The sequence below is a fragment of the Lolium rigidum genome, chromosome 3 (assembly GCF_022539505.1).
Source record: "Lolium rigidum isolate FL_2022 chromosome 3, APGP_CSIRO_Lrig_0.1, whole genome shotgun sequence".
Taxonomy (NCBI): Eukaryota; Viridiplantae; Streptophyta; class Magnoliopsida; order Poales; family Poaceae; genus Lolium; species Lolium rigidum.
Genome location: NC_061510.1, coordinates 185121292 through 185145302, shown reverse-complemented (window position 1 = coordinate 185145302; position 24011 = coordinate 185121292). Strand labels below are relative to the sequence as shown.

At 43.1% G+C, this 24011-nt stretch overlaps 1 protein-coding gene across 1 annotated transcript; it reads right to left on the bottom strand.

Annotated features, from left to right (window-relative positions):
- Positions 1-11425: 11425 nt before the first annotated feature.
- On the bottom strand, positions 11426-17647 carry LOC124698763 (DNA replication licensing factor MCM2). The gene is made up of 18 exons (XM_047231198.1): positions 17573-17647; positions 17219-17451; positions 16237-16424; positions 15464-15660; positions 15055-15244; positions 14733-14952; positions 14450-14657; positions 14194-14328; positions 13916-14107; positions 13661-13833; positions 13401-13589; positions 13219-13335; positions 13055-13139; positions 12830-12982; positions 12624-12749; positions 12272-12454; positions 11896-12057; positions 11426-11784 (listed from the first exon to the last, which is right to left on the bottom strand). Exons 1-18 carry the CDS (start codon positions 17573-17575, stop codon positions 11668-11670), a joined length of 2871 nt encoding a protein of 956 aa, XP_047087154.1. The 5' UTR covers positions 17576-17647; the 3' UTR covers positions 11426-11667.
- Between the last annotated feature and the right edge of the window lie 6364 nt (positions 17648-24011).

Here is a 24011-nt window from a genome sequence, read left to right as displayed (position 1 = left end):
CTTCGCCTCCTCCCCAGCAAATTGTTAATACGTCGACTCCACCGCCCAGCCCCCGAGCACCTTCTCCGAAAAGATAAAAGGTCGGGGCTGGCGATGAGCACGCGCTTCTTTTGGGAGATTCCACGACTTCCTTAATGAATGATGTAAGTATCTCTTGTACTCTAGTTTTTCTGCTTCTTGTCAAGCTTTTCCTTGTTTGTCCCAATCTTTCTTGCTATCCTTATCTTCGACTGTACTTTTCCTGAATGTTTTGCTTTACTTATTTTTCGACAGCCTATAATGGATCAATTCATCCGCCTTGGTTGCCAATCTATTGGGTTCCGCGACGAGGCCAACGCCTTGAAAGGTACCTCCCGAGTAACTTGTTTGGCGTAAGATTTTTTTTTCTTCCTTCTTTTGACCGTTGTCGAATAAAACCTCACACTTGTACTTTTCCTCAGACTCTCTTCAGCAAGCCAAAGAACACACTGAGGCTCTCGAAGCCAAGCTAAAGCTTACTAAGGAAGCTCTCGAGAAAGCCCAAACCGATGTTGCTTCTGTTGAAGAACTTCGCCAACGCCTTCACAAGGCAGAAACTTCATTGAGCGACAATATTACAGAGCAGATTGCGCGGGAAAAAGGCCTTGTAGATCGGATTGAAGCCCAAAGCCGGCGCTTCTTCCGTAAGTTACTTCGTTTGCTTGAAAGCTCTCCGTGTTTTATCTTCCTGGCTGACCATGACCACATATTTTGCTACAGCAGGGAGGGACGAGGAGAGGTTTGAGCTGCTGGAACCAAAAAATGATCATCTACTCGACGCTCTTTCCATCCTTGAACTGCAGGGCGACTTGGCGCGCACCAACCTCGACGAATCGAGGACCGCCTTTTCGCGGCTTTTCCCTCACTTCTTCCCCAAGGAAACCCAACCAGAGATGTTCTCAGCCCTTGTCAAACGCTTCCTACCGCAAGAAGATCTGGTGCTGGCCTATCGACGCGAAAACTTGAAGATCGGCGTTGAGGGAACTATTGCTCTGGTTGCCAACAGCGGCCAAAAAGTCGACTGGGCCAAAGTTGGAAACTCTCTCAAAATTGGCAAGGACAAGTGGAAGACATTAGTGAAGGAGGCCAAAGCCCACTCGAAGAAGATTATCGACTTCTTCAATCCAAAGCCTGCTGGTTCTACCAGCACTTCCAAGACGGAGGTCAAGTAGACCATCTTGTCTCTGTCTCTTTCTTTTTCTTTTTCTTTTGATGCTGTCAACGTAGTAGTAGCTTGCAACAGCTTACCATTGGTTCACTAGAAGCCGATCTTTTGTAATGAATGTGTAGATATCTTGACAATTAATGGAATTCTATTTTGCAAATTGATTGATGTCGAAATTTTCTTTCCAGTTGGTTTTTGACAACTATACTGCGGCACCTGGCTCCTCAGATGCTTTGCCTGCTACTTCTTGCTCGAGGAAAACATCAGTCGATGATTTTCCTGAAGATTCTTCAAACGCTAACCTTTCGCAAGAACTAAATGATCTTCGACATTGCTTCGCCTTAGTTTGAGTCTTGTAAGTGTAGTGTGGCAGCCTGACCATGGACGCTTCGACCAGGGTTCTTCCGATATAATAAAACGCAACCCATTTGCATGTTTAGGTATGTGGGGTACAACCTAAGAGCTCCCATTGAAAGATGCCACGTAGTTGGTCGCGGCATTCCAGAGGGCTCGAGCTAGCTGGGGACTTTGCTACTCCTCGAAAAACAGCCCCTCAGACTCTAGTGTTGGGTACAACTCTAGGAGGCATGTCTTGGGCTAAGGCGAGCATGCGAAAAACTAAGATCGGGTGCTTGTTGTGGCATATGTTGGTATGCAGGGATGATGCCCACACAATAGGTATCCAGATCTTGTGGGGAAAGTGTACAACCTCTGCAGAGTGAAAACTATTCGAATAACCGTGTCTGCGGTCATGGACAGTTGGTACGGTCTTGCCCTAGTCGTGTTGTGTTTTGGTTTATAAAAGAGTTTTGCAACTATTTGGGAAAGAGTGCCAGTGGGACTGGTGTAAGAGTACATGGGAGGTACATAGGAAGATGAAAGAAGGTTTTTGTCATACTGAGATGACCGGGAAGGGAAATGGCTCACCCTTACCTATTATTAGTCTTCAAAAGAAAACTTGTTTTTCAACAAAGATATAGAGATGTCATATTCTCGAGAGAAACTATCTCTCACTCCTTGTAACCCTAGAATAGTGCATATTCCCTATTACTACCAAATTGCATATCCTTCACTTCTCTCTAAGGTGGTTTGCGAGTACTATTCATAATTTACTCATTGCTATGTCCCTGGCTATTTACTTGGGTTAACTTGGTGGAGTCCGACAGATGAAGAAGGATACGATGATGTCTATGCGAGCTAGGCACGTCTTTCCAGTCAGTTGCCTGTAGGGTTGTGGCATGATTTGGGCCATGCGAACACTTTCATCTCAAGTATTTTCGTTGTGTGGTTGTTGATATCCTGCCATCACGGCTCTTATGTAAGTATTGGTCATGTGACATGTTGAAACCTTCTTATTCGGTAGTGTAATGGATGATGTATTTGATACCAGTTCGGTTATACCTTTACGACACACTCATCATGGGATCGTGAATGAGTATGCATAACGGGTGCTCTGGAAAGCTAGTCTGAAGCCCCACAAAGCCTCTTGATGGTGGTCTACACCATCGGGGAGCCCCAAGAGGAAGCTGTGAAGAGCACAACAACAAGTTTTCCCTCAGTAAAAAACTAAGCTTTAATCGACCAGTAGGAGAAAGGCGTGACTACTAAAGGTGTTGCTGGCTGACTATTGGCAGGGCACACTACCGGCGTCAGCAACAACGTGGAACCTGCACACAACACAACCAAAATACTTTTCCCCAACTTACAGTGAGGTTTTCAATCTCAACGGTTTTGCTGAACACAGAGGATTAAACATATAGAGTGGAAAGAGATGTTTGTAGTGGTTAAAGAGAGCAGTGCTTGCGGAAAGTGAACAGAACAAGATTGCAGTGGATGAATTTATCAGTGTAAAAGAAAAGACTTGGGTCCATAGTTCACTAGAGGTGTCTCTCCATAAAGATACATGCTGGGTGAACCAATTACAGCTGGGCAATTGACAGAATACCGACCATACATGACAAGATGATTACTATGAGATTCGTTTGGCATTACAACATAATACGTAGAACATAATCCAACTGCGTCTATGACTAATAATCCACCTTCCGATTATCGTCCGAACCCCTTCCAGTATTAAGTTGCAAACAACAGATTATCGCATTAAGCAATGTGTGCAAAGTAAACAATTGAATTACCCTTGGATAAAACATTGTTGTTTTCTCCCTAATAGCAACAACACATCTACAATCTTAGAAGTTATTGTCACTCTTCCAGAAAACTAGAGGCACGAACCTACTATCGAGCATAAATACTCCCTCTTGGAGTCACAAGCATTTACTTGGCCAGAGCAACTACAAGCAACGGAGAGCATGCAAGATCACAAATAACATATGATAAGAATATGCAATCGATCTCAATATAGTATTCCATATTCATCGGATCCCAGCAAACACAACATGTAGCATTACATAAGGATGATCTTGATCATGTAGGGCAGCTCACAAGATCTAAACATGAGGCACAAATTGGAGAAGATAACCATCTAGCTACTGATATGGACCCATAATCCAGGGATGAACTACTCATGCATCACTTCGGAGGCGGGCATTGCGATGTAGATGCCTCCGGTGATGATTTCCCCCTCCGGTAGGGTGCCGGGAAGAGTTTTAGAACCCTCCCGAGCCAGGGTCTGCGATGGCGTCCGCGACGGAACTTTTCATGGATGGAGGCTCAGGTCTTTAGGTTTTTCCCAAGATCATGAATAAATAGGCGGAAGGGCGAGGTCGGTGGAGGCCAGGGTGGCCCACACCACCCCTTGGCGCGGCCCCAAGCTTGGCCACGCCAAGGCATGGCGTGGCCACCCTGTGGCTGCTCTTCGTGCCTCCTCTGGACTATGTCTTCGTTACGGAAAAATATTGACTTCGGCTTTTGTTTCGTCCAATTCCGAGAATATTTCTTGTACAGCTTTTCTGAAATACAAAATAGCAGAAAATTGGGAACTGGCACTGTGGCATCTTGTTAATAGGTTAGTGCCGGAAAATGTATATAAATGCAACGAAGTGTGAGCAAAACATATATAAATTGGTGTAAAACAAGCATGGAACATCAAAAATTATAGATACATTTGCAACGTATCAGCATCCCCAAGCTTAACTCCTGCTCGTCGTCGAGTGGGTAAGTGATAACAAAATAATTTTTGAGGTGACATGCAGCCAACACAATCTTGATCAAGCATTGTAAAAGCATTGTAAGTTGGGATCCAAGTACTCTAAACATAGGCATGAAAGATATAATTCTAACAATAGAACTTAGCAAATATGTTACAACATGAAAAGTAACTCAAACAAAGGATCATGAATAATTGTGCATTGAAAGCAACTGTTTGTTTATGAGCATAGAGAAAACATAGCAAAGTGGTACTCAACATGTCATTTATGAAGTAGCAAAACATAAATGCTAGGACACCTTTAAAGTTCAAAGGGTGACTAGATACAAGTAATTTAAGAACAAGCAATAGCATAATCATGAATCAATCAATAATAATTTTAGGACTATGCACATTGCACTAAGAATGACAACTATGCTCTGTTAATTGGTGCATAAAGAAGAAGATGAAGACTCAACATAAAAGTAAAAGAAAGACTCTTTGGAGTAAGCAAGATTAACAAGTTTTATAAACCTTCCAAAAAGTATGGTACTCATTAGCTTTGAGCTCTCATTGCCCATATCATAAGCATCTTGAAAGGTTAAAGTTAATGTGAGGGCAAATATGAGTTATATGCTTGACAAATCACAAGTTGAAAATCGTGTGCCCCTTGAATACGAGTACCTAAACCTCATGCTACTCAACTTAGGTCCCAAATAAGTTCTTGTCATTGTAAGTATACATGTATCATTAAGAACGCCAACGGGGTACCTCCTGCCCCATGATATGAAAGTACTCCTGCATAGGAGCAATCCCATGCCAAAATGACAAGACAAACAGACAATGAGCATCTCAGCAATCCTTTTATTACTATGGGTTTAGCTTTTTATTGAAGATGCTTCATAGAATGCCCACTATGGTTCGCTGTAAATTTCCACCATGAATGATTCATGGCTTAGATTAGCGGCCCATGCGTTTCTCTAACATATATGCAAACTCCATGGACTTACAAGTTTCCAATTTATTTCGCACCGCTAGGCATCCATAAACAAAAAACATGACATCAACTAAATATGAATAACTGCAATGTTGAAAGCGTTCCCCATGAAAGCATGGTTGTGCTAACTGCCAACTCGCAATTTGCAAACATATAAACTTCATAAGATAGTCACAATGATCAAGTTTATTATGTGCAAGAAAGTAAATGTGACATCAAGTTCGTGAGAGCTTTACTGACTAATTTTCTCATGCCAAAATTTAATTTGGAAGATAAATAATAACATGATGAACATACTTGGAATAGCAATAATGCTAGTAGGTAGATATGGTGGACACAATTTGCAAACTTTGGTTTTTAGTGGTTGGATGCACGAGCAGAGTTCATACTCAGTACAGGCGAAGTCTAGCAAAAGACTGGGAGCGACCAACTAAGAGAGCAATAATGGCCATAATAATGCATAGCGACAAACCATTATTAATCAAAGAATGAAGTGATATTACAAGTCAAAAACTAAATGATCATAGAGGCTTTAGTTGACTGGTTGTAGTCATAACATGGTATAAATATGTGCCAAGTCAACCCAATAAAGCATCAAAGGAGAATACCATAATATTATGCTCTGTATGATGGAAACAACACATGATTCTTTCAATAGCACATTATGAACTCTCAGTTATTTGAGACAAGTCATGCTACAACAATAAATTCTAAGCATATGACAAGAATAACATCCAACATGACATGCCAAAGTCTATGCCACAGTCTAGACATGCTTCCTTTTGCATCACTATAAGCATGCAACATTTTACTCGTCTCCAACACCAATTAACTTATTTGAAATAGCTCTCAGAGATGAAAAACAATATGGACCAGAGAGCTAATCATACATAAATAAAGAATACTAACAATCTCTGAACAAAATTCGAGTGAAAGAACAAGAGCTAAACGCAGTACTAGCAAAATAGAACACTCGCGGAACAATAAGAGCGGAAACTAGAGCGTTCTATGCAATTAAAACGGAGCGTGTCTTTCTCCAAAATAAATATGCCGGGATCCAACCATATGCTACAGCAAACAAAACTAAACTAAACTAAAAACAAAAATAAATACGCTCCAAGAACAATACATAGCGTATGAAGCAATAAAAATATAGCGCATAGAGAGATGACATGTTTCTTTGTTGATGAAGAGGGGATGCCTTGGGCATCCCCAAGCTTTGACGCTTGTACCTCTTGGATATTTCTTGGGGTGACATGGGAATACCCAGGCTTGATATTGTGTCCATAGTTCATCTCATTACATCATTCTTGTCTCCCTACACTTGAAAACTTCCTTCATACAAAACTTCACACAATTCTTATTAGCAGCATTAGTACAATCAAAATAATAAATCCACTTGGGTTCAGTTCTAACATATATCAAACATCTATTAAAGCATTATCTACTGTAGCAACCTCTTCAAAAATCTCATTGATCAAAAGAACTTAAAAAGAAAGAAATTAAGAGGCAAATGCAAATAGTGTAGAAATCTGTCAAAACAGAACAACAGGTAAATATCGATTTTTTCGAAAATCTTCTGTTGCTCAAATCGAAAAGTGGTCAACTAACGAAGTTACATAATAACCTAGGGCATATGCATAAAAATTGGCAGCTCAAAATTCCGCTCTGCCCGTGAATACGAATTTTTATGGTGACAGCACAGAATCTGTTTCAGGACAGCAACTTCCCTAAATCTTATGTTCTTCCTATTAGAGGATATTTTTGGCACAAAAACGAAATAAAAATGATAAGGAGATGTTATTACAGAGGTAATTACTTCCAAGACTCAACAAAAGAAAATTATAAAAATAAAACATGGGTTATCTCCCAAGAGTGCTTTTCTTTAACGCATTTCAGCAGGCTCGGTAATTTGAGAAGATGCTCACATAAGAAATATGAATTGAAGCAAAAGAGAGCATCAAGGAGCAAATATGAAACACATTTAAGTCTAACCCACTTCCTATGCATAGGAATCTTGTAAGAAAATAAATCAAAGAAGCACATAGTAACAAGCCTGGGTAGGTAAAACAAGAGCAACTTGGGAACTTTTAATATAAAGAGAGGTGTTTTGGTAACATGAAAATTCCAACAACCATATTTTCCTCTCTCATAATAATTTCCAGTAGCATCATGAACAAACTCAACAATATAAATATCACATAAAACATTCTTATCATGAGCCACATGAATAAAATAATTATTACTCTCCACATAAGCATAGTCGTTCTTATTAATTGTAGTGGGAGCAAATTCAACAAAATAGCTATCATTATTATTCTCATCACCACAATCGTCAGATATAGGAGACATATTGTAATCATCATAGCAAATTTTCTCCTCTAAAGTTGGGGAACTAAAAAGATCATTTTCATAAAAACTAGCTTCCCCAAGCTTAGACTTTTCCATAGCATTAGCAATAATGGTGTTCAAAGAATTCATACTAATAACATTGCTATTAGCATGCAAATAAAGTTCCATAGTTTTTTTAATTTTCTCTTCAAACGCTTCATGTCCTAGCTCAAGATAAATACTATAAAGCTCTCTAATTTTGTTGTTGTTTTTCCATTAAGCCTAACTGGTGAAAAACAAGAAACATCAACATGGGAGGTGAGCATTGAATAAACTAAGCAAACCAATAACAAAGTAAAGAGATTGGAGATGAGAGATTCCCCTTGCAGAAATCCTTTTTCTCCCTGGCAACGGCGCCAGAAAAAGTCTTGCTGGGAGTTGCCGTGGGAGTTAGCAATCTCTATGGTGTAACTTTTCTTCAGATCCCCGGCAAAAGCCAGAAAAAGTCTTGATGGTGGTCTACACCGTTGGGGAACCCCAAGAGGAAGGAGTGAAGAGCACAGCAGCAAGTTTTCCCTCAGTAAGAAATCAAGGTTTAATCGACCAGTAGGAGAAAGGCGTGACTACTGAAGGTGTTGCTGGCTGACTATTGGCAGGGCGCACTACCGACGTCAGCAACAACGTGGAACCTGCACACAACACAACCAAAATACTTTGCCCCAACTTACAGCGAGGTTGTCAATTTGGTAAACACAAAGGATTAAACGTATCGAGTGGAAAGAGATGTTTGCAGTGGTTAAAGAGAACAGTGCTTGCGGAAAGTAAACAGAACAGTATTGCAGTGGATTAATTTATCAGTCTAAAAAAGGACCGGGGTCCACAGTTCACTAGAGGTGTCTCTCCATAAAGATAAATAACATGTTGGGTGAACAAATTACAACTGGGCAATTGATAGAATACCAACCATACATGACAAGATGATTAAAATGAGATTCGTTTGGGCATTGCAACATAATACATAGACCGTAATCCAACTACGTCTATGACTAATAATCCACCTTCCGATTATCGTCTGAACCCCTTCCAGTAATAAGTTGCAAGCAACAGATTATCGCATCAAGCAATGTTTGTAAAGTAAACAATAGAATTACCCTTGGATAAAACATTGTTGTTTTCTCTCTAGTAGCAACAACACATCTACAATCTTAGAAGTTATTGTCACTCTTCCAGAAAACTAGAGGCATGAACCTACTATCGAGCATAAATACTCCATCTTGGAGTCACAAGCATTTACTTGGCCAGAGCAACTACTAGCAACGGAGAGCATGCAAGATCACAAATAACATATGACAAGAATATATAATCGATCTCAACATAGTATTCTATATTCATCGGATCCCAGCAAACACAACATGTAGCATTACATAAGGATGATCTTGATCATGTAGGGCAGCCCACAAGATCTAAACATTAGGCACAAATTGGAGAAGACAACCATCTAGCTACTGTTATGGATCCATAGTCCAGGGATGCACTACTCACGCATCACTTCGGAGGCGGGCATGGCGATGTACATGCCTCCGGCGATGATTTCCCCCTCCGGCAGGGTGCCGGGAAGAGCTTCAAAACCCTCCCAAGCTAGGGTATGCAATGGCGGCCGCGACGGAACTTTTCGTGGGTGGAGGCTCGGGTCTTTAGGTTTTCTCGAGATCATGAATAAATAGGCAGAAGGGCGAGGTCGGTGGAGGCCAGGGTGGCCCACACCACCCCTTGGCACGGGCCCAGGCTTGGCCGCGCCAAGGCATGGCGTGGCCGCCCTGTGGCACCTCTTTGTCCCTCCTCTGGACTCTGTCTTCGTTACGGAAAAAATATTGACTTTGGCTTTTGTTTCGTCCAATTCTGAGAATATTTCCTGTACTACTTTTCTGCAATACAAAACAGGAGAAAACAGGGAACTGGCACTGTGACATCTTGTTAATAGGTTAGTGCCAGAAAATGTATAAAAGTGCAACGAAGTGTGAGCAAAACATATATATAAATTGGTGTAAAACAAGCATGGAGCATCAAAAATTATAGATACGTTTGCAACATATCACCTCTCCAGGAGGATCTATTCCCTCTCTCTATGAGGAAGCCTCTACATGAGGATCTATTCCCTCTTTCTACGAGGAAGCCTCTCCAGGAGGATCTATTCCCTCTCTCTACGAGGAAGCCTCTCTAGGAGGATCTAATTCCCTCTTTCCATGAGGAAGTTTCTGCGGGAGGATCTATTTCCCCCTACACAAAGTAACTCTCTCAGGGACTGACTTCGTTGTCCCTAAGGGGGGACATGCGTCGAAGGTCCGGATATCTCCCCTGAACATCACCCCGGCAAGCCAACCCTCAAAACCCATTCCATCAGCTTTGCTGCTTTGGCGGTTGCTTGCCCCACGTAACTAGCTACAACGACGGCAGCCCAGGCATGGAGAATACGAACAAGGAAGGAACATGGCACCATACGGAGCAACGGTCGCAAAAATCTTCACAGTTTGCATGGGATCAATTCAAAAGACAAGAGTCCCCCACACGATTCCAAAGGAATGTCATCGTTGCAAAAAAAATTTGATATGCCAATATTCTGGAAAGAGGATCTTCTTGCCAAGGATCCTGCTTTGCCTCTCTGATGGTGAGATGTTCCCTTTTCAATTCAAAATGAAGCACTTTCCTATTAGGCTCGGCTTTGCCATGACGGTCAACAAGGCACAGGGTAGAGTATCCTGAATGCCGGCATTTACTTGCCTGAGCCGGTGTTCTCTTATGGCGAGCTATATGAGGCGCTATCTAGGTCCACCGCTATATGTGGCATCATCACAGAGGGACTTGTTTCAACCGAAATTGCCCTAGAAGTAAATCTTATGGCCACTCAGAAAATATCTTCGAGTTAATTTCATTTTTTACCCCCATGTTTGACATTTGTGACAATAATTACCCTATTTAACAAAAAAATCTTTACGTTTACCCCATTTAGCTAAAAGTGTGCCAACTTTTACCCCATTTAAACTTTTACAACATTATGCTAGGTTGGACCCGGTCATCATGTCGATGTAGCTTCCCATATCTCAGCACATTTTGTCTTGGCGTAATCTCGACGATCTTCACATTCTAGTTCTGGCATGTCTATGTTGCACCACCGTCGCACAACGCGTTCTCTCCTGCCGGTGGTGTGGCATGTGTGCTCGTCTCTCGGTGCTCTTCTTCGGTGAAGTACAACACTTTTTCTTGCAGCGGTCACTTGGCTGAAGCGTGTGACGAACTACTGCAAGCTGCGATGCTACGTACGTGCTAGTACTAGAAGGACAACTGACTAGAAATGAAGTACAACACTTTTATACGAGGTACTTCACTAGACTACTACAAACTTACAAAGCATGCTCTAGTTAGCTAGCTGACTACTAGTGTCGTTTAGCTGTGTCATAGAACAAGACAGCGCTGCCGGTTTCAACACAAGCAATGGCGGTGACTGAGATCTATCATTGCACAAACAAGCTTGTGTATTTCATCCATGGACGGGAGCACCAAATGATGGGGTTATTCGCACTGACGAACAGATGTCGATAAGGGATGTCATCATGATGTAAGTGAGAGAAGACATGAGGACATCGTGGGCTAAGACAAGTGCCAATGAGAGAAAACATAAGGGGTCATAGTATACAATTTTAAATGGGGTATAAAGTGGCACAAGTTTCACTAAATGGGGTAACCATTGAGGATTTATGTTAAATGGGGCAAGTGGTGTCAAAAATACCAAACTAGGGGGTAAAAGTGGAATTTAATCAATATCTTAATTGGCGAACACATAGCACAAGATTTATGTCCAGTCATACAATTCATTTCAACACTTGAGAAATTTGGGTGCCAACACAGCACACATATGTCTAAATGCCGCTAAAGGCAGTACAGGTTCAGATAACAAACAGCACACCAATCTCAGATCACAAGTAAAGCAGCAGAAGCAGTCATTCTGTCACTAACAGTGGGAGTGGACGTTGCTAGAGGAAGATGGTAGCTGTTCATCAGTGGTCTACTGAGGTGTTACACTGTAACTGGATGCCTGATGATCCCTCGCCCTTCGTCCAGGACAAAGCTGTTGTCATTGAAATGAGGACTGGAGAAGAATGGCCTCAGGTCGTAAATTTCATATTCTTGGGCCTGCATTACAAAACCATCACCTCGGGAACAGACAACAAACAAATGTAGTGGTGTTGCTCAGCTAAGTAAGAATCACGAGCAAAGGTGTTTCAAGGTGTTTCTTGCTCGTACCTTGTTCTTCAGGTCATCCACTTTAACCTCAACATGGGTGAGGGGTGTGGTTGATCCTGACACGATTTCTTCAAAGTGCAGAGCGTCCTTAACCAGGGTGCGCAGAAGGAGCAGAAGCAATTCATTATAATCCTTCTTGTACGTCATATATTTTCGGAAATTCTGTAGAGAGCAGAAGTTTGTTCAAATCTAAAGAGATTATACAATAGGGAAGCATGATTTTGACCATCAGCCTTTAAAGCAAGGAAATTAATATCATATTCCTCAACAAAACAGTATATATCTGAAAAACAGCATTATGTAGCCTACTGTGCAAAACTAACATGGACGTTAAGCATTGTCTGGAAACCAGCAACAGTTCAAGTTCAAAAGTTACCTTCTGAAGTGCTTTCTGGACACCAAATTTCTGGGTTGAAATAAATGAGTCAAGTAGCACACGGATGGCCAAGTCAACATCTTCCTGAGACACATAGCTTCTCAAATGCATCTTTGCATGTGCCTCAGACATTCGAATGATTGATTCAATATGCCTTACTGCAATGGGTACTCCTTGACCGTGCTGCAAAATACAGTATGATTGATTCAATATGCCTTACTGCAATGGGTACTCTTTGACCTTGCTGCAAAATACAGTTTCAAGCTATACTGCATACTAGTCTTCAAGGATATAAATTTTCAAATGTTAGCATAAAAGTATTGGACAAGACAACTACAAGTGTTTGGCTTACAGATGATTCACGTCGAAGTTCAGCATAGACATGGCTGATCTTGTCCAGGTCAGTGTCATGTATTTTGGGGAATACATTTAACTTGGCATAGGTAATATACTTCTTCAACATGTCTTGAGAAAGGATCTGGAGATAGAAGATTTCGTTAAGAGGTAAGAATGTGAGTGGAAGATAGCTTTTTACAGTGAAAGTAGAAAGATAAATACATCTGGGTCAGCTTGTCTGGCAACAGTAAATGGATCATCTTCCTCATCAACTGCAACTCTTTCTTCAAGATTAGCACCCTTGGGTTGAGATCGGGCATGGCTATCTACAACAAACCTTGCAAGCATTTCATCTGTAAACGGATCGACAATATCCTGCATTGCAGTAGGTAATCAATATTGATAGACAACTAAGCACTGGAAATATATACACGAAGATCTACAAACCTTGACAACACAGAGGACATCAAAACGCGAAATAATTGGATCCGTCAATTCAACGTTTTGAGTGAACGTCTTTGAAGAATCATACCTGCAAAAGTAAGCATGCTGAGATTCAAAATGCTTCTTAATAAGAGGGCCAGATATAGCATGCAAGTTATTCAAATTACCTTCCTCCAACTGGGTTTGCTGCAGCAATAACACTGCACCGAGCTTGAAGGGATGTGACAATTCCTGCCTTCGATATGCTGATACTTTGTTGCTCCATGGCTTCATGAATACTCACCCTGGAACAATAGGAAATATATCAATATTTATTACAATCACACAGCATGAAAAGGCTGTTTCATACCTATCTTGATCATTCATCTTATCAAATTCATCAATGAGACAGATGCCTCTATCAGCAAGAACCAGTGCACCTCCCTCAAGTGTCCACTCCCTTGTTACTGGATCCTTGTGAACTGCTGCAGTGAGTCCAACAGCAGAAGCTCCTTTTCCAGTTGTGTATACAGCTCGATGTCCTGTTTTTTCAACATACCTACAGAATATTGGTTAGTGAAGGATTATCCTATAAGGAACCGATGAAAATGATTTTTTATCTGTCCTTACTTGAGAAATTGAGATTTTGCAGTGCCTGGATCGCCTAAGAGGAGAACATTAATATCACCTCTTAGGCGATGTTTTCCTTTCACATTCTTTTCTTGCCCACCAAACATAGCTAGTGCGATGGCAGTCTTGATATCTTCATGACCGTAAATGGATGGTGCAATTGATTTGACAATCTGTAGACCCAAAGTTCTGGCATTAAATAATGCTGGATATCTATCATATCTGCTGCAAGAGGTTGAAGATTCAGTGACAAACCCTTTCACTGATGCGTGGATCCTTTGACAACTTCTCAATCTCTGCCTTGTCCTCATCTGTTAATTTGTAGGCAGAGAACAGGTCCTGCTTCTTTGCCACATAGTTTGCCTCCACTACTGTGGCAAAAACTGGAAAACCATTCTTTGTATTTAAAGACAAGTCAAAATTGTTTGTGTATATCCCTGTAACCTCCTGAAAATGGATAAGCAGTAAAAGCAAGTGTGATTTCTACTTGTAACATACAAAGAACTGCTAAAAGGACCGTGGTTAACACTTACAATTTCCTCCCCAGGACGAGCACAATCAATAAGATCGTTCAGAAGTATTACTTCCTTGTATCTGGGAAGCCTACCAGCAGGAACAATTCCTGGGCTTTCCTGAAGAGTGAGTTTCTGGTAGTTCCTGTATATAGTCTAAGGGAAAGTAGTTCAATCACTGAATGGACGAAAAAACATACCCATGCAGAAAGACCAGTATCATGCACCACATGACATGAAAAGAAATATTGAACTTCAACTGTTTAAAGCCACATACTTGCTCAATATTGACAGTAAATGGTCCTTTGGATTGACATTCAGGGCAAGATCCAACCCTCACTTCAGTGTACGAGTTCTGGAAGAAAGGACCCAGGATAGTTCCACATTTGCTGCAATCATATTTGACCTGCTGCAGCTGCGGGAACACACCTGATCGTCGAGTAACAACACCCCCAATTCGAATCATTGTGTTTAGATGAATCTGCCTGCACAACGAGAAGTAGGATGTAAAGACATGATTTAGTTTGATTTTTAAGTGATGACATGGTAAGGAAAAATACCTGATATTGCGTATTTGATCATAGACAGGAAGGTTGGTTATTCGGACATATATTTTTTGATGGATATTTCTATAATTCTTGTGGAGATCAAAAACAACATTTTTGCCAACTTCCTCCATAACTTCTAGCACTGACTGAGGTGCATCAGCCAACCAGATGGCAATGTTTGGGTGTATATAAATAAATTGCTTGTAGTCTATCTCTAAACTGCACTGGTTAGCTGTAAAATATGCAAGTATAGGTTATAAGCAGACAATTATTATAAACTACTATAGTGCAGACACAGTTCATGTAAAGTAGGAAAGTAGACGTGAAACAGTACCTAGAACCATCTCATTTATTAGTCGGACATACTCAAACTCTCCTTGATCATTCTTAGGGTTTACATATGTCAGAAGAAATTCTTTAAATTTCTTTGCAATGAACCGCCGGACTTCATCTCTTGTGACCCACTCTCTAAGTGTTCCTTGAACACGATACATGTTCATCTCATCTTCTTCATCAAATTCATCCTGCAGAGAATAAAATCATTTCAAAACTGCACAACTCTTTAGGCCCTAAAAACATGAGTTGCTTCACTCAATTAAAATATACTACCTCCATTCAAAATAAGTGTTGCATGTTTGTCTTGATTTGCATGTAATCATATTTATTAAAATGTCAGAATAGGAACAAATCAATTGCATATGCTGAGTAACAGCATAGGTTAATTTGCATCCATATGTAAATACCTCGTATCCATCATCATCAGTCTGATCAGTCATAGGCACATCACCACCAGAGTACATTCCCGGCTGAGATCTTCCAGGCGAACTAGGTGTGGCACCATCACCATCATCATCACTTCTTGGTGTTCTTGGCCCACTTGGTGGTCTAAAGTTAGCCCGGTGCCTTTTAGGACGCCTGAAGTTCATATCCTCATCTGTATCTGTGATATCAAAGAAATGATAAGTTGAGATTGCTGGAATCCAAGCATTTGTTGTGTTATTCATCAAGGATATCCGCTGCTCACGAATTATCTAAACCATCCATAGAAGGATACTATAACTAAAATCCTCAAGCAACCAATTGGTGCAATTCTGATCAACTTGCATTCTCAGTACATGGAAATCACCAACAACACAATTAATTATAAGAAACCTGTAGTATACACCTTGTATGACTAGTGATCGCAGATTCATTACAGCAATCCATAGATGGAAACAGTCAGACAACACACTGTTTCAAGTGTATACTAGATGCTGAAGAATAAGAGAAAATCGGCTTTGCAATCTGGCCTTCTAAGTTCCCAGCCAAGTAATCTTTTATCAAACTTAACAATATAAAAACAGTTCTCATTTCAGAAGAACTAGAAAGAACAATTCACCACAGCTAGCAATAATAAAAACCAACATGTCTTAAATGCCCAAACAGTGATTCAAACATGAATACAAGTAAATGGGCAAAAGGGCAAGGTTTGTCATCGTACTCCATAAAAAATAAGAAGTTTGTGTGACATCATTACCCTGATCATGAAGCATACGAGGCAATTTCCGATCGGCTGTCACACCAGTTCTTACATCCCTTGCATGAAGTTCCGCTTCTGCAGCCCTCCGGTCAGCCATGATCTCATCCAGGTTCCTCTCATCCTCTATCGAGTCATCTAACCCAACCGACTCATACTGATCCTGCTCATCCATCCTTCGGTAATCACTAAAAATGAGAAAAAATATTCATTAGTCCAAACAAAGAGGTATAGCATAAACTTTGCAATTTAGTACAGGTTTGTGTTGTAGTTGAGCTATGGCTTATTTTCGTGAACATGCTAAAATTGTACTGTAATCCGTTTATAGTTACCTGAACCATTTTGAAGCCCAATAGTAAAATGTATAGAGAAATGAGTTACTATTCATGAATTCACAATTACCCAGTTCCCAAAATAGCAACCAATCCAGAAAGTAGAAACTACATATCAACAATGCAAAAAACAGTTACTTTGCTAACTGTTTGTAGCTGAAGAATAGCACTGATCACAAAATCTTTGTCAAAGAATGAACTCATCAAAGAGGACAGGGCACACCAGACACCAGCTAAAAATCCACATAGGCAACTGAAGTTGGTAAATAAAATATAGCACATCAAAACACCAAGCATGAATAATGGGTTATAAGATTAATTGATTCAGGAAAGCAAGCTAGAAGAAATTTCGCTACAATAGCGCAGCAACACTGTCACTGCCAAAAATCAATGATTTTGACACAAAAGGCACAATCCAGTTATGTATTTGACTACTCCCTTGTATCCAAGTGCTACAATCTGCCTATGCCAGACTTAAATCTAAGCCAGAAACCCTAAATTCCTGAAAGCCAAAAGTTACTGAGTTATCGATTCTGCAACCAGTTTACGAGAGCTTACGGACCAAGCCTGTCAACAACTAGAAACCCCTGAAAGGTGCACTAAATCACACCAGATCCCGAAAAACACCATCTCCGACATGTCTGGCTTACTTGAGGTAGTCGTCGTTGAACAGGTCTTCACCGTCCTCTTCTTCCTCGTCGGCAACGACGGCGGCACCATCGTCGTCGGGAAGCACGTTGGGGTCGACCTCTGCCTCGCCATCGTCGTCCGAGTAGGAGGACGGGTCAGTGGCGCCTCGGCTGGTGGTGGTGTTGGGCGGCAGCCTGTCAGTGCTGAACCCCGGCGAGCCCGGCGTCGACGGCGCGTTGTTCTCCGAGTCATCCTGGCAGTACAAATCAACCGACGAAACGTTAGATCCAGCGGCGACGACTGCACGCGGCGGCGGCGGCGGTGGCGGCGTGGTTCTGGTAGAGGCGGGAAAGGGAAGGAGATGGCTCACTTACCATGTGCGGGGCTGGAGAAGGTTAGAGGACGGGGGGGCAGACGTGTGGTGGCGAGATGTGGCTAGGGTTTCGGCGGGATGGGGAACTGTGGGGAGAGAGGGGTGGTAACTGATAAGGGGGAGGCGGCGCTTGGAGGTGAATGCTGGGAGTGGCGGGAAAAATTGGCGCCAATGAGCAGCTTTTCCCGCGCAAAAGTCAAAGCCGTGATGGTGGAAATTTGCTCCGTAGCGCGCCTACGCGGGAGCTCCTACCATCCCGGTTTGTCGGCCCATTTAGGGCTCGTTTGATTGTACGCTTTTTCTTTCTAGGGTTTCACCCGTTTTCTGCGGCCGAACAAACTCCAGGTCCAATCAATCCGGGTAAGCCCACGTGACCATTTGGTTGCCCACGAGGTACAGTTTCTGCGTCGTTTCCGCGTTCGTTCCCGGAAGAGTGTTCCACCACTCGAGAGGTGAGGAACCAAATCCGCTACTCTCGCACTCTCTCTCGCGCGACACGGAGGAGGCGATGCTGGTCACCGAGAGCTCACGGCCATCCTCTTCGGCGGCCGGAACCTCTCTCCCCTCTCCCTTCTCTGTCAGATCATCTTCCTCTGCTCGGCCTCCTCGGCTTTGATGAATTGAATCTCCTCCGCGCGGAGAAGACATAAACTCTCCAAGATCTGCGCGCCCTCGTCTCCCCCACCCCGGACCGCTCCTGGCAGAGCAAGGTGAGACCCACCCTTTTTGTACCATTCAAAGCTGCAGTTGAGTCCCACCCTTTGGTGCTAGTGATTTATAAGTTTAGATCGCGCGGTAGCGTTGTGACCTTGTTTTCTCCATGAGCTGAGGCTATAGATTGTAGTTGTTTAGGATGTGGCTGAGAAGGCTTTCTATTGGTTTGAGTAGAGTAGTAACTATTAAACACAATAATTTGGGGCAACTGCTCAACACCCTACACGGGTGTGGCTACCTCATATATATAGGGGTACTCATAGTGTACGATACAAAATACAAGACATATACAAATACTACATATACGTATATACTGTCTATGATGATGACATACCATCATTTCTTCAAACTATTACTCACATGTATGAGAATATGATGCTGCCTAAATTAGATTTGTTTATTACTCTTAGGAATGATGAACCTAGCATGGATGAGAGGGACAACCATTGGAGCATGATCGGGCATTGAGATGGCAGCAAACATGTGAGGATCGAAGAGGGGCCACAAGTGGAGATTTCATAACTTTGAAGTCGCCATAATGATGAATGAAGACTTGGACGAAATATATAAGATTATACTTCTTAAATTCGTCCATAGCATAATATGGTGTTGCGTCACCTTTAGTTTTGGGCCACACCCGTGTCGATTTCGCAGGAATTAATCCAACTATGTTTTAGAGTCTGTATTGAAGGAGAAAATGACACATAGAGGTTGGTTCGGTCACCATACCTAGGGTTGGCCGAAACCCTCTCCTTTTTCCGCCTTAAATACCCTCATAGACGTCACTTTTAGATTCGGATTTTGATTAAAGTTAACCATTGCTGCAACTCTCGTGTACTTCTTTTGAGGCTAACACACAGAATAAGACCGACTATACGGTATCCTACCTTTTGAATAAAGCTTTCATCTATATCCGCAATATCTTGATTGCATTATTAGTTCTTACTTGTTCTCGATTTCAGGTAGAAATTAATACCCTCGTTGGTCAGGCTGATCGTGCACCTGCAAGATCAGTAACTCCCGGAGATTGTCCTAGCGATTGCATTGGCGCACGAGCTTTGCACGTGTAGTTGGACCGTCAAGCACGAACTCCACCAACAAATCAAAGTTATCATCATCTCATCGAAAGATTGAACACCGTTGCCCTATCAAGTGCTATCAGATTTCAGGTTGCTCGGTGATTTTATAGTTTTCCTAGTGTAGATTGCATCCGCCTTCATACCTATTAACAACGAAAAGCAAAAAAAATACAGTCAGGGTTTAGACCATATCGTCCCATAAACCATCCCAATCCTTTGCATTGTCTTTTCAGTTTTGCATTGTTGAAATTGTGTCTGCATCTTCGTGTCGAGTTGCTGGTCTTGGCGTCTAGTTCCCTTAGAGTTTCGAGTTCTGGTCATAGTAGTCACGTCGCCGCCGCACGTTCACACCGCTCACAGATCACCACCGCCATATGCACCCACTATACACTTCCGCCACCGCCATATACACCCACCATATACACTTCCGCCACCGCCATATACACCCATCATATACTTCTGCCACCGCCATATACACCTACCATATGTTGTTTCGCATCACAAACCCTAAAACAGCCACCATCCGCTTCCGCCATCGTTTCCTACTGCGACACAGTTTGTTGTTGTTTCTCTGTCGTGACACGAGTCCGAGTAGAATTAGGTTTCTTCTGTTTTCTTGTTAGTTGTTTCCTTCTTTTTTTGTCCGTGATGTAATCAAAAACTCCGTGAGTTAAGTTTTGGTCATAGGCCAAGAGGAAGGAGAGAGAAAAAAGTCTGAAACCGCCTCCGAAAAAATTTCTGGCTACACTGGTTTTTGACCTTGGGGATCACTTTTCTCCACTAGCCATTATAGCGACATTTTTTTGCGCCTGCGCGCTTTCCGGAGCACTTTTCAGAAATTTTAACAAAAAATTCCGAGGCTATACTGTTTTTAGACCTCGGGAATCAGTTTGAGACACTCGCCATGATGGTGATTTTTCGCATCTCGGTCGCCACCTCATCGCTGCTTGTTGCTTGTGTGCCGCGTCGTGACCTCGTTAGTGTTCTAGGCTCACGTCTCTAGCACGGTCTAGCCTAGGACTAGCACAGTATCGTCGTTGAGCATTCTTTCAGCATTGCATCGTTGTTTTGACAATTGATGTTTTTGCTACTATATATATACCTTCCTACAGCTCCACATATTGTCTCCACGTGCATTGTGTCGACACCTGGTAATCGCTTTGTGCAATGTTGGGGGAGACGTTGATCTCTGTTGGTTGCCATATCGCTTTCCTCCTGTTTGGTAAGAACTTGTAAGAGCTTTGTATTCTGCTTGACGGATTACACGTGAACCACCATATTTCGTAGTTTGTAGGAATATACATTTGTGCTTGTTGTTATGCGGCCCGACCTTCGGTCTTTGCCACATCATGTGCGTCAACGCCGACTCGTCACGCAAAGGTGAATCTTCTCTTTCATGCGTGCCTACAATTGCCTATGTGGAATGGTATGCTACTTCATCCTCCGTCATATGACCATGATAGGAATACATCGCCAAGTACGGAGGAAGTGGAAGACGACATGGATGCTCGAGGACTCAAGGTCGAGGTCGTGGAAGCATGGAAGAGGAGATCGAAGAAACTCCAGGCGCAGCTACGCCGGAGTCTCCGGCCTCATCGACTCACACCGGAGTCTCCGGCCCATGAAGATCAAGACCGGAGTCTCCGGACTAAGTGAGGGGCCTGCCACAAGTCAATTCTGACCAAGGCCCATGTGCCCCCTTTGTATGCCTAAACTACCCCTCCTTAGTGGCTCCCTATATATAGGCTCCCACATCCCCCTTCACTAGGAAGAGTAGAATGAACTAAACTTGGCTTATGCCTCCACCATCCCTTTGGGATTAGGGAAACCCCCTCCTTAGATTACCAAATCTATTGTATCAAGGCACTCCTTATATGATTAGTCTTTCACGCATGTGATTCTACCGCCGGTCTCTCACATGTGTGACTCTAGCGATCGTATACCGATCTTTCTCTCGGGGATTCAACCTCGTGCCTTTCTCTCGAGAGATTCTATCGGGACAGTGGTTCAGACTGTTGGGAGCAAACCTAATTGTATCGGTTTGGTGTGTGTTTTGCGTGCGTTCATCGTGTTCTTCGCCATTATTCGTGTTCATCCCTCACCCCCACTTGTTCTTGGTCAATTCGTGAGATCGGGCCACACAATCGAGGCTTAGCCCGCATCATATGGTATCAGAGATACCACAAATTTGACCCCCATCCCCTCCAATTTTTCCCAAAAAAAAATTCTGAAAAAATACCCCAAAAATAGTTCGAAATTTGATCTCCCGATTTGCTGTGTTTTTTGTGGTTTTGATCCACAGATCTATTGTCTTGGTGGTTGAATTACACTCCCTCAAAATTTCGTGGCCTAATTCTTCATATTTCTCCTCGAATCGACGAATTTATGTCCGGTTTCCGCTGTGTTGTTCCTCGTGTTCATCGCGAGCAAGAACTCCTAGTTCTAGATTTCTCACACCGGTACTAGATCCCAAGGAGTACTACCGGCAGGCTCAAAGGAGCACTAGCTACCGGCCAGCCACCACCTGCATGTGTGCATCGCCTCCGCACCCGCGCCGCCGGCTCACCTCCGCTCGTCCTCGCTGGCTCTACCGTGACGCACATCGACGACCACCAAGCTGCGTCACCACTGCCCCACGCGACCTCACATGTATCACTGCAAGTCAACACCCATGCGGCCAATCGCAACTGACCACCACAACCCGCACGTGCCAAGCCGCGCTCGATCCCGCCCTGCGCTGCGCCACACTCGCCCCCACCGCGCGCAAGCTTGATGGCGTGTGCTTGTCGTACGCAGACTTCACACTGTTGGGGAACCCGAAAAGGAAGGTATGATGAGCACAACAACAAGTTTTAACTCAGTAATAAACCAAGGTTTAATCGACCAGTAGGAGAAAGGCGCGACTTCTGAAGTTGTTGTTGGCTGACTAGTGGCAGGGCGCACTACCGGCGTCAGCAACAATGTGGAACCTGCACACAACACAACCAAAATACTTTACCCCAACTTACAGTGAGGTTGTCAATCACACCGTTTTTGCTGAACACAAAGGATTAAATGTATCGAGTGGAAGGAGATGTTTGCAGTAATTAAAGAGAACAGAGCTTACAGTAAGTATACAGAGTAGGATTGTAGTGGTTGAATTTATCAGTGTAAAGGAAAGGGCCGGGGTCCACAGTTCACTAGAGGTGTCTCTCCATAAAGATAAATAACATGCTGGGTGAATGATACGTCTCAAACGTAGCTATAATTTTTGATGCTTCATGCTTGTTTTACACCAATTCATATATGTTTTGCTTACACTTCGATGCACTTTTATATGATTTCCAGCACTAACCTATTAACAAGATGCCAGAGTGCCAGTTCCCTAACTGCTTTTGTATTTCAGAAAAGTTGTACAAGAACTATTCTCGAAATTGGACGAAACAAAAGCTGAAGTCAATATTTTACCAAAAAGAAGACGAAGTCCAGTGGGGGGACGAAGTGGCGCAACAGGGCGGCCAGACCACCCCATGGCGCGGCCTGGATGTGGCCCGCGCGTAGAGGTGGTGTGGGCCCCCCAGGCAGCCACCGACCTCGCCTCCTCTGCATATTTATTCATGATCTTGGGAAAATCCTGGATACCTGAGCCTCCATCCACGAAAAGTTTCGTCGTGGCCGCCATTGCAGAACCCATCTCGGGGGGTTCTGAAGCTCTTCCCGGCACCCAGCCAGAGGGGGAAATCATCGCCGGAGGCATCTACATCACCATGCCTGCCTCCGAAGTGATACGTGAGTAGTTCATCCCTGGACTATGGGTCCATAGCAGTAGCTAGATGGTTGTCTTCTGCAATTTGTGCTTCATGTATAGATATTGTGAGCTGCCCTACGTGTGACATAGGAATCCCCAATGGGCCTGCCGAAGATGGTACCCGGGGTTTATTGGAGGCCCAGGACCCGAAGAATATGAAGCTCGGAAGCCCAATGAAGTATGTGTTTGGAAAGATAGAGTTGTATTAGGAATAATAACTTGTAACTATTACGGGACGGACTCTAAGAGTACCTCGATGTTTGTAACTTGTACATCACGAAACCCTCGGCTCCACCTCCTATTTAAGGGGAGTCGAGGGAAAGAGAAGGGATCGATTCATTGTCAACATAACCCTAGTTTTCTAGCAATAGGGTACTTTTCCAGCTGAAACCTTCGAGATCTACTTGCCCTCTACTTTCCTCAAAACCCTAGTCTACAACTTGTAGGCATTGACAAGTTGATACCTTGTCAATTGACGCCGTATGTGGGGATTAGAGGCGACAAGGAGACGATCTCGATGGCATCATCAACATCTTCGGCAGCATCGACAACATCTTCGGTAGCAAGCAACGCGATGGATAGAGGTAAACAGATCGAAACTGGTCTAGTCGATTTTGTTCCTCACCCGCCCTCCCGTGTGGATGCATATGCGAATCTGGAGGAGCCCATGGAGATGACGTTCGGAAGGTTCCACTTCCGCGTCGGGAAGGAGGGATCTCACCGTCTCGCAAGATCAGCTTCTTCGGCATCGCTTGTGGTCGATTCCGATTTCTCGGGATCGTCATCATCATTCGAGTCGAGCGAAGAAGAGATCTCACCACCAAGTTCCGCCAGGCTCGCCACAAGCGGAGAGCTCGTCA

Excerpts from the sequence above, each read along its gene's own strand:
- LOC124698763 (XM_047231198.1), bottom strand. Across the intron at positions 14,953-15,054 it reads AATAAATGAGATGGTTCTAG|CTAACCAGTGCAGTTTAGAG; the intron begins GTACTGTTTCAC and ends CATATTTTACAG. Across the intron at positions 14,108-14,193 it reads CTCGTCCTGGGGAGGAAATT|GAGGTTACAGGGATATACAC; the intron begins GTAAGTGTTAAC and ends ATCCATTTTCAG.